Source organism: Lepidochelys kempii, chromosome 9, assembly GCF_965140285.1.
Source record: "Lepidochelys kempii isolate rLepKem1 chromosome 9, rLepKem1.hap1, whole genome shotgun sequence".
Taxonomy (NCBI): domain Eukaryota; kingdom Metazoa; phylum Chordata; order Testudines; family Cheloniidae; genus Lepidochelys; species Lepidochelys kempii.
In genome coordinates, this window is record NC_136388.1 from 53,812,871 (window position 1) to 53,826,292 (window position 13,422).

Consider the following 13,422-nt stretch of genomic DNA (forward strand, 5'->3'; position numbering starts at 1 on the left):
TCACTGAATGTAGCAGCCCTTGCCTTTTTCTCATTCCTCTGCCCTTCATCCCCATCTCCCCACTGCATGCTTTTCAGTCCAAAGCTACTTTCTTCTCCAGATCAGAATTCACCTATCTCCTCCAGTCCTGGCCAGAGACCCCAATTTCCAAAAAAATAGCGTCCTTCATATGCTCAAGGAAGGTGTGAAATTGCTGCGTGGCCCCAATGGAACTTGCCTGTTAGCTATCTGAATATACCAAGTGTGGCAAATTGCCGGTACGATTATGATGGGTTCTGCACTTCCTCTTCTTGGGGGGGATTCAGGGTGCAGTTTCCTGCCCCTGAACTAGGGTATTTACTGTCCCACTAGTAACCCAGAGAAGGGTAGTGGAGAGGGAGGGACCCGGACCCGCCCTCTACTCCGGGTCCCAGCCCAGGGTCCCTAGGGATAGTGGTAAACCACATGAACTAGTGCTTCCTTCCCCTGGGCTACTTCCCTCTCCAGCTCTTCAGCTTGTGGGGCTTCCTGCCCTCTGTCTCTTTACCTAGGGTCTTTGTCTTCTAGCCAGCCACGGCACTTCTCCAAACTCTCCTCTGCTTCAACTCCTCCAAACTGCTCTCTGCTCCAACTCCTTCCCCTGGCTGATTGAAGCAGGGGGGTTTTATCAGGTGACTAGCTTCAGGTGCTTTTAATTAATCTATAGAAACCTTTCTTCCCTCTACAGGGAATAAGGCATCTCCTCATCCTGGGACTTACATATTCCTCCTATATTATGCTCCTGCTGCCTTCTGGCCATGCTGTATCACATATCCTCCCCCCCTGCTCAACACCATGCTGTTGGGCTACTTGGGACGATAGGCAACGCTTTCGTGACAAACCATCTGCGTTGCCGTGTTGGCTTCCGGCCCCATGCTGTACTCAGAAATGAAAGGGTTGCAGAGATAGGAACCATCTAGTCACTCTTGCATTCTTCTCCTGGTTTCCATGCATCCACTGGAGCGGGGCGTTGTCTGTCACCAGGGTAAATCGCCGCCCCAGTAGGGAGTAGCGGAGAGTTTCCATGGCCCATTTTATCACCAGACATTCCTTTTCAACAACGGCGTACTTTTGTTCCCTGGGGAGGAGCTTCCAGCTGAGATACAGGATCGGGTGTATCTCCCCTACCATCCGCGAAAGGACGGCTCCTAGCCCTACTTCCGAGGCATCCGTTTGTAGGACAAATTCTCCCTTGAAGTCTGGGGCTATGAGTACGGGATGGCAGCAAAGGGCTGTCCTTAAACCTGCGAATGCACCTTCTGCTGCATCAGACCATTTTACTATCTCGGGGCCCAGAGCCTTTATCAGGTCCGTCAATGGCCCTGCTCTTGTGGCAAAATGAGGGATGAATCTCCAACAGTACCTGACTAACCCGAGAAATGTTCTGACCTGCTTTTTACGGACTGGCCGAGGTCAATCTTGTATTGCTTCCACTTTGTTCCACTGGGGTTTTACCAAGCCTCTCCCTACTACATACCTGAGGTATCTCGCCTCAGCTAGTCCTATCACACACTTGAGAGGGTTGGCAATGAGGCCGGCTTTCTGCAGGGCAACTAATACTACTTCTACTTTCCCTAGGTGCGTTTCCCAGTCAGGGCTATGGATGACCATATCATCTAAATAGGCGGCAGCACACCTGGCATGGGGTCGCAGCAATTTATCCATAAGTCGTTGGAATGTTGCAGGGGCCCCATGGAGTCCGAAAGGGAGGACAGTGTATTGGAACAGGCCATCAGGTGTAGAGAAAGCAGTCTTCTCCTTGGCATTCTTGGCCAGGGGAATTTGCCAATATCCTTTGGTCAGGTCCAGAGTGGTTAGGTATCAGGCCTTGCCTAACTGATCAACTAGCTTGTCAACATGTGGTATCGGATAGGCATCGAATTGGGATACTTCATTCAACTTCCGGAAGTCATTGCAAAATCTCAGGGTGCCGTCAGGCTTGGGTACTAGGACGATAGGGCTGGACCACTGGCTGTGGGATTCTTCAATAACCCCAAGTTCCAACATCTTCTTCACTTCTGTCCTAATTTCCTCTCTTTTAGTTTCCGGTATCCGGTACGGTCTTATCGTCACCCTTATTCCAGGCCTGGTGACCATATGATGTTGGACCAGTGTCGTACGGCCCGGCTGTGTACAGAACACATCTTGGTTCCATTGGATCATATCAATGACCTCTGTTCGTTGTTCTGGGGCTAACTCGGGGGATATCCTCACCTGCTCCTGTGGGTCGTCCGTCTGAGGTGGAGCTCTCCGAATGACCAGGCATGTCTCTCGGTCACGCCAGGGCCTCAGTAAGTTTACATGGTAGATCTGCTCTGGTCTTCGGCGGTCTGGTTGTCTGACCTTATAGTACACTTCCCCAATGGCTTCCACTATCTCATATGGCCCATGCCAGCTGGCCAGGAGTTTGCTTTCCGTTGTTGGCATTAGCAGCATCACCTATTCTCCCAGCTGAAATTTCCATACTTTCGCCCAGCGGTTATCATATGTCCGCTGGGTCTCTTGTGCTTTTTCCAAATGTTCTCGTACTATAGGGGTTACTATAGGGGTTACTTGAGCTATTCGCTCTCTCATCTGTGTCACGTGCTCAGTGACATTCTTTCCTGGGTTGGGTTGTTCTTCCAAGTCCTCTTTGGCGATATCTAATATTCCGCGTGGGTGGCGTCCGTATAGGTAGCTCAAAGGGAAAGAAACCGGTGGACACCTGGGGACTTCCCGTATTGCAAACATTAGGTATGGTAGAAGGGTATCCCAGTCTTTTCCGTCCCGTGCTACCACCTTCCAGATCATACCTTTAAACCGCTCTACCAGTCCATCTGTTTGTGGATGGTAGACTGAGGTCCATATGGCATGGATGTGGAGCAGGGTACCTAAGTCCTTCATTAATTTCAACATGAAAGGGGTTCCTTGGTCAGTCAGGATCTCCTTAGGGATGCCCACTCTGGCAAAAACCTGAAGTAGTTCTTTTGCTATTGCCTTGGATGTGGGGTTTCTTAAAGGAATGGCTTCTGGATATCGTGTGGCGTAGTCAAGGATGACTAATACGTTTCAGTGGCCCCATGCTGATCTTTCCAGTGGGCCCACTAGGTCCATGGCTATCCTTTTGAAAGGGACTTCAATAATAGGCAAAGATACTAATGCGGCCCGCAAGTGAGGTCGGGGGCTATGCAACTGGCATTCCGGGCAGGAGGTACAATAACGTTGGACCTCCGCACGTATTCCTTGCCAATAAAATCTTCTTAGGACTCTATCAAGTGTCTTGTCTACTCCTAGATGTCCCCCAAATAAATGAGTGTGAGTTAACTCTAGTACTGCCCTTGTGTGTTTCCGTGGGACTAAGAGCTGCTCTACTTCTTCCCCTCAAATTTGCACTATTCGGTACAACAGATGACATTTGATCACATAATACGGCCTTGGGCCTTTGGTCTTTCCTTCCACGGGTACGCAATTTACTTCCACTACCTTCTCCCTCACATTTGCATATAGCGGGTCATTGGCTTGGTCCTGCCTGAAACTGTCACGTACGGTACCGATTTGACCTAACTCCAGGGGACCTATTTCTTCTCCACCCCTTGGGTGGCCCCTACTTGGGCTAGGAACCACCTCTGAGTCTTCACTGGCCTGAATTGTCTCCTGGCCTCCTGAACGGGTTCGCTTACCAACAAGGGAGGCTTTCTGGTTCTCTGCTAGAATCCTGGTCCCTAGCCTTTTATCTGCCCTCTTTTCCCACCTAGACTTGCAGGGTTTCCCGGGAGATGAAAATAGCTCTGGGGCAAATTTGGCAAAAATTGGGGTAAGACTATCTGTAGATGCCTCCGTCTCAGCCAGGGGGTTGCTACCCTCCCCTTGCTCTACTTGGGGGAGTAAGTTCTCAAACCCGGGGAAGTCCCTACCAATTAAAACCGGGTAGGGGAGCCTAGAGACCACTCCTGCAGTTACCCTGGTAGTGTTTCCCTGGATCTCAATCTGTACTGGGATTGTGGGGTAGAAATTTACGGTGCCATGAACGCATGATACCCCTGTGGTTTTGGCCCGGGTTAGTTGGTCCTGCCCCACCAACTTCCCCGAGACCAGTGTGACAGCACTCCCGGAATCTACTAATGCTATGGTCGCAATACCCTTCATCTTTACTGACCTTGTATACCCATGTGAGGTCATTGCAACACCTGCCAGGTCGATTAGGCCACATTGTTCCCCAGGATCCCCCAGATTGCACTGCATAGGCTCTTCCCTGTTGGGGCACTGGGCTGCTATATGCCCCAATTCCCCACACTCATAACACCGACCCCTTATTCCAGTTGCCGCCCTCTGCCTGGGGTTATTTGGTTGGCCCCCCAGCCCTCTCTTCCCAACCCCCCAGGTCCCTTCTTGGCCTCGGGCCATTCCTCAGTGTCTTTCCTCCCAGATATGGTTCTTCTGTAGTTCTTGACAATCCAGGGCCTTGGGTTTTGGGCTGTCTTTCTGGTTTGCTGTGTCTCACCTCCTGGGGTCTGGAACAGTTCCCGGGCTCCCAGCTGTCTTTCCACGAGGGAGACCAACTCAACGTAGGTAGAGGTGTCATTCTGGCCATCCCAAGCCCGAAGGCCTGATGGTAGCCCCCTCGTATACCGGTCCAGTACCAGGAGCTCCATCATTTTTTCAGAGCTGAATGCCTCAGGGCGCAGCCATTTCCGGGTCAGGTGGATCAGGTCAAACAATTGCAATCGGGGTGTCTTGTCCTCTGTATACTGCCATTCATGAAACCTCTGGGCTCACAACGCCGTTGTTACTCTGGATCTGGCCACAATCTCTGCCTTCAGCTGGGGGTAATCCTCCGCAGTCTCTGCAGCCATATCGTAGTAGACCTTCTGGGCCTCTCCACACAGGAACGGGACGAGGATACCAGACCACTGATCTCGGGGCCAGGCCTCCCACAGGGCTGTTCTCTCAAATACCAGGAGGTTCGCCTCTACATCATCCTCCCGTGTCATTTTCTGTAGGCAGTGGCTGGCCCGTATAGTCCGGGTTCCGTCACAATTGTGGTTCTGCTCCATAAGGGCCTTCATCTGGTTTGCCAGCTCCTGTAGCAGAGCTCAGTCCTGGGCAGCCTGATTCATCAACAATGGATTAGTCTCCTGCTGCACCTGAGTCGCCTCCTGTTGGGCGGTTGCTTGGATTCGGGTAGCCTCCTGTTGGGCCGCAGCGGCTTGTATTAGAGCCTTGACCACGTCATCCATCTTGGGGACGGGATGGTTTTGGTTAACCCTGCTTTAAGTCCCTAGCGCGGAGATCCCACGTCTCACACCACGTATGGCAAATTGCCGGTACGATTATGATGGGTCCCGCACTTCCTCTTCTTGGGGTGGGGGGTTCAGGGCACAGTTTCCTGCCCCTGAACTAGGGTACTTACTGTCCCACTAGTAACCCAGAGAAGGGTAGTGGAGAGGGAGGGACCCAGGCCCGCCCTCTACTCCAGGTCCCAGCCCAGGGGCCCTAGGGATAGTAGTAAACCACTTGAACTAGTGCTTCCTTCCCCTAGGCTACTTCCCTCTCCAGCTCTTCAGCTTGTGGGGCTTCCTGCCCTCTCTCTTTGCACAAGTCGGGTGTCTCTTTACCTAGGGTCTTGGTCTTCTAGCCAGCCACGGCACTTCTCCAGACTCTTCTCTGCTCCAACTCCAAACCACTCTGCTCCAACTCCTTCCCCTGGCTGATTGAAGCAGGGGGTTTTATCAGGTGACTAACTTCAGGTTCTCTAATTGACTTCAGGTGCTTTTAATTAAGCTATAGAAACCTTTCTTCCCTCTACAGGGAATAAGGCTTCTTCCCATCCTGGGACTTACATATCTCTCCTATATCACTCTCCTGGTGCCTTCTGGTCATGCTGTATCACACAAGTCATTGGGCCAAATTCAGATGTGATGTAAGTGGTGGTGTAAGTTACATTCCACTGAGTAGATGCAGCAGTAAAATCAACCAAGATGCTGTGGAGCTCCTCCCCATCTTTACCTTCATCCCATCTGCTGGCTGCCTTTCCTGCTACTTCCCCTTTCTGTCCTTGAGCACACCAGTTCCTTCCACCCACTGCCAAGGAGTGACTTACATCACCAGCGACCTGAGCAGCATTTTGTCTTAGAAACGGGTTTCTAACAAGAAAACCGCCTTGTTTCTAAACCAAGTTTTGCAAACATTTTTTGTTTTTGATGACATTTTATGAAAAAACAGAAACAGAAAAAAATTCAGTTTTCAAAAACAACCAATATTTCAAAAACTGGAAAATGTTTGTTTGGGGAGAGATTTTTGAAAACCAGAAATACTTCAGTTTTCAATATCCAACAGGTTTGGGGTTTTCATAGAACATGTAACTGGAAGAGACCTCTTGGGCCACAGTCCAGTCACCTACTGTCACAGACGTGTAATCTGTCATATAATGTTTCAATATATTTATCAAGCTCCATCTTAAAGCTAGTTAGATTGCTTCCCCCACTGTTCCTATTGGAAGACTATCCCAGAATCTCGGTCCTGTGGTGGTTAGAAACTTTCTCATTTCCAGCCTAAATGTACTCACGGCCACTTCATACCCATTTGTTCTTGTGCCAATATTGTCTGTTAGCTTAAATAGCTCTTCTCTTTCTCAGGTGTTTACCCGCTAATGAATTTATAAACAGCAATCAGATCCTCTCTCAGACCTTTGTTTTCAGTTTTTCGTTGGAAAAATTCTGCAAAATATTTTGTGGGGAAATATATCGCCTTTCTTTTGAAATTTTTCACAGAAAATACTTACGATCTTCCAGCCAGCTCCAATCACTAATAATGTCCCCTCTGAATCTGGCCCATTTCCTCAGGAATTACTTAAACATCCCTTTGCCCCACATCTTCCACATCAAGAGAAATCTGGCTTGACTGTATCTTTAAGCCTTGCACATCCCATGAGACGTGGTGAGCCCCAAGCCACTGGAATGCAGATTCCAACCTGTTCATTATCTGCACAGGGCAATACATCAAAAATGATGAGTCCAGCTTTTGGATCTGATCTTCTCTAACTTCTCCCCTACAGGTTGGTGAACCAGGATGAAAAGTCATTTGCTATTGGAGTCCAGTTCTTACTGATGAGACTGTTAGGTGAGTGTCTGTCTGACTCGAGCTCCCTGTACAAGCCACCAAACTGGGAGGAAAGAAGCATGTAAATCATATAATGTCATAGTGCAGGTCTGAGCTGGAGACTGGAGAGAGGACAGCAGGGTTCATCAGAACCTCACATTAGCCCTTTCCCTTCCCTTTTGGATTGGATTTCTTTTGACTGTCTAAGCGCTTGTTTGCATGAACTCTTAGTTTGCAGCAAGCCAGGGTCTAAATCTAGCCCCCGCTAGCCTGTTGTTTGCTGTGTACACCACTGCTGTGCACTAAGAGTTCCCTAGCGCACTTTGAGCTACCCCACTTGAAACAGGAGTAGATTAGAGCACACTAGGGAACATTTAACACATAGCAGCAGGGTCCACTTCGATGGTTAGTGTGCGGCAGGCTAGTGTGAGGTAGATTTACACCCCAGGAACTGACTGTCTGTGTAGACAAGCCCTAACTTACCTTTCGGTCTGTGTCTCATTTATTTCTTTGTTCATATGAAGCAGAACCATTTTTTTTAATTCCTAAGAGGTAAACTTCTCTGGGTGGTGGAAGATGGTTTCTGTGACCCCCATTCAGCTGTCCCAGCAGACAGTGCACAGTCTGCTTCCGTTGAAACCCTCCATCAGACGACACTTAGATCATTTCTCATGTCAGGAAAGTTGGCATTTTTGACAGTTGTCCAATCTTCACATTGTAAAGTACAAAGAGGGGCAGCCCTAGTGACCAGGAAAGGCTGGATGAGCCACAACGCTGATGTCCTGACAACTTCAGACATTAAAGTTCCCTCAACACTTGGAGCAAACATTCTGGGTCAGATTCTGGGCTGGTGTAAATGAGCAGGGCTCCATTGACTTCAGCAGAGTTCCGCCAATTTACATTAGCCAAGGATCTGGCCCATGAGAGAACTGTGCTTTTAAATAGCATCCCTCAGAAAACGGTGCAGCCGCTATCATGCCGGCAGGAAAGGAATGTAGAGCCCAATTCCCATTTACACTGACCCCGGTTTACACTGCTGTGCGGGCCAGATCTTCAGCTGGTGGAAATCATCAGACCTCCCTTGACTTCAGCTGGGGATCTCTCCCACCAACGTCAAGCGGCTGTAAGGGGAGCGTAAGTGTAACTGACACCCGTTTCAAGGCCCCATTAGTGGTGCGAAGTGGGTAGCCACTAAGGGAAGACTGGGGGAAAGCAGAAATGGAGGGGTCAATTTCAGTGACAGGTTAAAGTGAAGAGGAAGGTTTCAAGTTGAGCTCTGAAGAGAGAGTGACTGGAACTGAGGCCAGTGGGGTGCTGGGATGTTTTTAGTCAGGCATGCAATTGTACACTTGCATGCAAAATGGCAGCCTCCCTGCAGCATGACCTGGCATGCACAGGGCGCACCTGGTCACGCTGCGCACAGGACGCCATTTTGTTGTGCATCCAGGGGTGGGGCAGAATCGCTCCATGGGCACAGCCGGTCCTGGCGCTTGCAATGCACGCCTTGCATACAGCCACAGCAAGCCACTGACTGAGTTCCGGCTACAGGGACCAGACAAGCATAGGTATGATGGGAGAGTGCTGGCATGGTGCCCAAGCAGCTGGGTTGGCTTATAATGGAAAGGGTGCTCCAGCTGCGGTAAAGCAGATGCAAAGTATCAGGCCTGCCTCCAGGAGGAGCAGGATGCCAGGCCGGGTTTGAGGGCTGGCTGGAAACACCCTCCATGCGAACAGGAGAGGGAATTTAAACAGGCAGCTGTGTCTATATTGTGGGGCAAGGAGTGTGACTCTGGTCTCACATTCTTTCTTCCCCTTCTCCCCCTGGCCACGGCAGCCTGGTTACCTGCTCCAGCTCTCTTTGGTGTCATCATTGACTCCTCCTGCCTCCACTGGAATAAGCAATGCAGCAAGCGAGGATTCTGCGCCTACTACAACAACGACTTCCTTCGTAGCAGGTACTCAGAGCCCGCTCTCCTAGGGACAAGCCCATCCCTGACTTGGAATGGGTCAGGCTGGTGGTTCTGAGGGAGCCATACACTCGCAATGTCCTCAGAGCCCCAGGCCCTGGGGAGTCCATTTTGACAGTCAAGCGGTGGCAGAAGGTGGCATTGGGAAGGGGGTTCCTGAGAGAAGTTTTTCTCTTTTCATTGGCTCCGAGGACTGAGACAGACTTCGGGGGGTGATCAGGAAACTGGCTGCATGCTCAAGATAGTCCAGGGACTTGGAGGCAGACAAACCAGAGCAAGGGAGGGGATTGAGACTATGGGAAAGGAAGGACATGTATGAGCATGGTCCGAACATTGCTGCTACTGTAAATAGTGGGATAAACCAAAGACCCTATCCCTCAGCAGTTTAGAGATGTTCCTCGCTCACTGGGTTGCTAGGTGTGAGGCAAGTAACCTGTCTCCTGCCTGGGTTATATTTTAGGGATTTAAAATATAACCCAGGGATTTTCTTTTAGGATAGGTTAAAGTGTAGATAGGAGAGGGCTCCGAGTTAGGATGGCCCCCTCTCACCCACAGAGCGCCGGTCTCATCGCAGAGCCCTCCGTGCAGCCCAACTAACTATCAGAGCTGAACAGTTAGTGGTGTTATTGGTGTCCCAGGAAGGCTGAAAGCCCACCGTGGAGATTGGGGCAGAATTGTGGTAGGTGCTGGCCATGCAGGAGACAGTCCCTGCACTGAAGAGCTTCCAGGCTAAACACACAAATGTTGGGAGAGGCACACAGGGGAGCCAGGTGTTGCCTGAGGTCACAGCACTCAGTGGCAAAGCCAGGAAGCCAGAGCCCTAGCTATGGCACTGCAATGCCTCTCCTCAGTCAGCTTGCAGACTCCAAAGGTTCAGCAGAGCTCGGGGCTCATTCTGAGGAAGCAGCAGAGCCATCTTACTGAGCACAGGGACCAGCCATCCCAAGCCCGATGGCCTACCCACAACGGATCGGATCGGAGTTTGTCCCTAGTAGTTTCACACCTCTCTTTTTCTCTATTTCTTTCTCTTGACAGATACATAGGCCTCCAGATGGGGTACAAACTCCTTGGCATTCTGCTGCTAGTCATCATCAACTGGCGGGTGAAGAAGAACAAGGAATACAACGTGCAAGATAAGGCAGCTGGCCTGGTCTAGCCCTGACCTGCAAACGGACCCCTGAGCGCACCCTTCCTAGCCTATCCATATTTACTACCAGTACTTAGCCTTTTCATGTTATTTTGTAAGAAAACAACTCCTTATTAGCATCTGAGCTCCACTATGCAAATTGCTCTGTAACCCAGCTGTGCAGACCATGGCCAGACATCGTTGCACTTCCAAGGAGGGGAATGGAGAACAAACTGGGCTTTCCAGTGTGGATTTCCCAGGACACGTGGAAAAGAAGAGCCGGTGGGCGAGAACCCGTGAAGAGACCTATTTGAGATCCGAGAGCAAGGTGTTCTCCAGCAGAGCGTCACTCATCCCCAAAGAAAAGGGGATTTATTTTTGTTTTCTAAAGGAGAAATAGAAGAGGGGTCTGGCCTGTGAGGAGGAACCCCTGGGCTGCCCCAAGAGCATCTAGCCTCTTGGAAGACTTTGAACATGCAGGAATGGCAAGTGGGAAAAATTCTACTTGGGGTAAAGCTGTTACAGCTGCTAACGCCGTGTGTATAGGCTGGGGGAGGGGGACAAGGAGTGAGAGCCCTGTCCCACTGCTCCAGAAATTCCTGTCCACCCCCTGTGTCTGTGAAAGAGCTTGCTTCAGTCCAATGTATTCTATCTCATGCCATGTATGCTATGCCTGGCCTGGCAGGGGGACCAGAGGAGGGAGGGGGACCAGTCATGGCATTAGCATCAAAGAAATTTATAGTCTCTGCTCAGAGATCTATTCCCTCCCCCTCACACACAGACCAGCATGGACACAGATAGATGAACTGTATGAAGTTAGTGCTAGTAGTTTATTTTGCAATGTCATGTTTTTAAATAAAACCCACGTTTACTACTCTCGGGTGCTGTATTGAATGCCCTCTGGGAGATCTCCTTTCTGCTCCCCAGGGCTCTGCTTGTGCTGACGGTCTCCGATCATGGAAGGTGCTGAGCATGAGCAGCACCTTTCACTGAAGTCAGTAGGCGGGGAGGGCCCCAGCACCTCACAAGATCAGGCCCACCTGGGCAGATAGTTCTGTGTAAGAAGGGACAGAATTAACCCAAAGGAAGTTCGTCAGGAGAGTTCTCTTTGAGATCCGAGCATGCGCAGCATGGGTCTGCTGGGCATGGAGGGGTGGAAGCAGTTTCTTTTGGCACCACAACTTTCAGGCTCGGACAGAGGTTCTGCAGGAGACTTCGGAGAAGGGCTGGTCTATACTTGTGGACTTCCCAGTCTCTGCTTCCCCACATTCTCCAGCTTGGGGTCAGAGCTTCTTCCTCCCCCAAGTCCCCCAGTCAAGAACAGGCTGCAGGAGCCAGACTTTCAAATACCCCCTCACAGGGCCAGATTTTCTGCACATTGGTTGCTGGGCTCTTTGGAAAATCTGGTCCCTATTTAGGTGCCTAAAGGGAGCTCAGCTCTTTTGAAAATTTGGGCCTACTGATCTGTGCTCAGCACTAGACAGCTTGGCACTGAGATCTCTGGAAAGCCTGGTCCCACATGTCTTAGGAACCATGTCCTTGTGATTAAGGCACAGGTGGGTAACAAGGAGACCTGGGTTTCATTCCCGACAGTGCTATGGACTGTCTGACCTTGCGCCAACACTTTCAAAAATGGCCACTGATTCTGAGAGCCATGACTTGAGACGCCTACAGGGGATCAATTTCCAGCCTTGGGAAGTCAGTGAGACTTGGGGCTTGGTACTGGGGACAGTGATGGAAGCAGAGCCATGCACTTCACTCTTAGATTTATTTTGGAATGGAGGGTGGTGAAAAAGCAGGCAGGTATGATGATAATACACAAAGAGGTGTAAGCAATGCCTGCTTGGGGTGGCAGTCAACCCCCCTCTAGTTGTGGCTAGGCCAGCTAGAAGCTGATGAGCCTGCTCCTCATTTGGGGCATCAAGGGGTCTCTTTTAGCTCAGGCAGTAGAGGCTCATATATTAAAATCCAGCGGTCCCAGGTTCAATCCCTGTGCCAATAACCCACCCAGAGACATCATTGCTACACAGACACATGCTGAATGGGCCAGGACACAATAATGCCCTTATTCTGGTCACTTGTGGGGATCAAACCTTGGACTGCGGGCTTTAAAAGCATGAGCTGCCACTGACTAAACTCTATTAGCTTGGAGGTAGTAGCAGGTTCATTAATTTCTCTGTATGGTTTAGCCACTAATGGGGGCAAAGAGCCATGCTGGGTTAGCAGGGTTTGCATTAATGTTCATTCCCTTTCACAACACCACCCACCTTCATCCCAAAGCTCCCTACTATTTCCCCCCTCCATTTTCTCCAGCCTCCATCCAGCTGGGTGTTGTAGGGAATAACTGTCCTGGTACCCTGCTCCCAAAGCACCAGGGGGTATTTAAAGGTGTGACTGCTGCTTTAGTGTCAGATCTCTCTGTTGTCCTCCTTAGCTTTTGGAATCTGCAAAGGAACAAATCTCAGGCAGCTTGTGCTGGGACTGGCTGGGCTGTTGGTGAATTATATCAAACAGCAAGGCTGGGAGAGATCAGAGGGGCTGGAGCTGTCAAATCAAGGTCCTAGATTGCTAGTCTGGGGCCTTGTGATTTGTGCTGGCAGCCTGACCAGCTTGATCTGAGATTTGCTGAGAGCTCACAAACTATGGAAGGGCAGGCTTGGCCCGTAGCTGGCACGGAGCCCGCCATGGAATACGCCGGGTCTCTGGCAAGTGGTGTTGGTGAGTCCGTCAGGGCACATATCTCCCTGCATTACCCCAAGCAGCTGCTGTAGTGTGGCATTAGGCACCTCGAGACCGAGGGAGCTGCTACCTAGCTGATACACGCCTCACTTCCCTCCCCAAGGCAAAGCTTTTTTCCATGAGGCAGTCGTAATATAGTGCATTCTTTATAGCAGCCTTCTAATGAGTTCATTGAGCTAATGTACTCAATGCTTTTTTTGCCTCTGTCTTCACTAACAAGGTCAGCTCCCAGACTGCTGCGCTGGGCATCACAAAATGGGGAAGAGATGGCCAGCCCTCTGTGGAGATAGAGGTGGTTAGGGACTATTTAGAAAAGCTGGACGTGCACAAGTCCATGGGGCCGGACGAGTTGCATCTGAGAGTGCTGAAGGAATTGGCGGCTGTGATTGCAGAGCCATTGGCCATTATCTTTGAAAACTCGTGGCGAACCGGGGAAGTCCCGGATGACTGGAAAAAGGCTAATGTAGTGCCAATCTTTAAAAAAGGGAAGAAGGA

The 13,422-nt window shown here is 50.4% G+C and overlaps 1 protein-coding gene across 2 annotated transcripts in view; it reads left to right on the plus strand.

Moving 5' to 3' along the window:
* Window positions 1-11,062, plus strand: part of SLCO2A1 (solute carrier organic anion transporter family member 2A1) — a 118,883-nt gene extending 107,821 nt beyond the window's left edge. For both annotated transcript variants that reach the window (XM_073360375.2, XM_073360376.2), the window contains 3 exons: window positions 7,052-7,116; window positions 8,930-9,050; window positions 10,098-11,062. In XM_073360375.2, the coding sequence (XP_073216476.1) occupies window positions 7,052-7,116; window positions 8,930-9,050; window positions 10,098-10,218 (307 nt within the window). In that variant the 3' untranslated portion in view covers window positions 10,219-11,062. The remainder of the gene's footprint in view (window positions 1-7,051; window positions 7,117-8,929; window positions 9,051-10,097) is intronic.
* The last annotated feature ends 2,360 nt before the right edge of the window (window positions 11,063-13,422 follow it).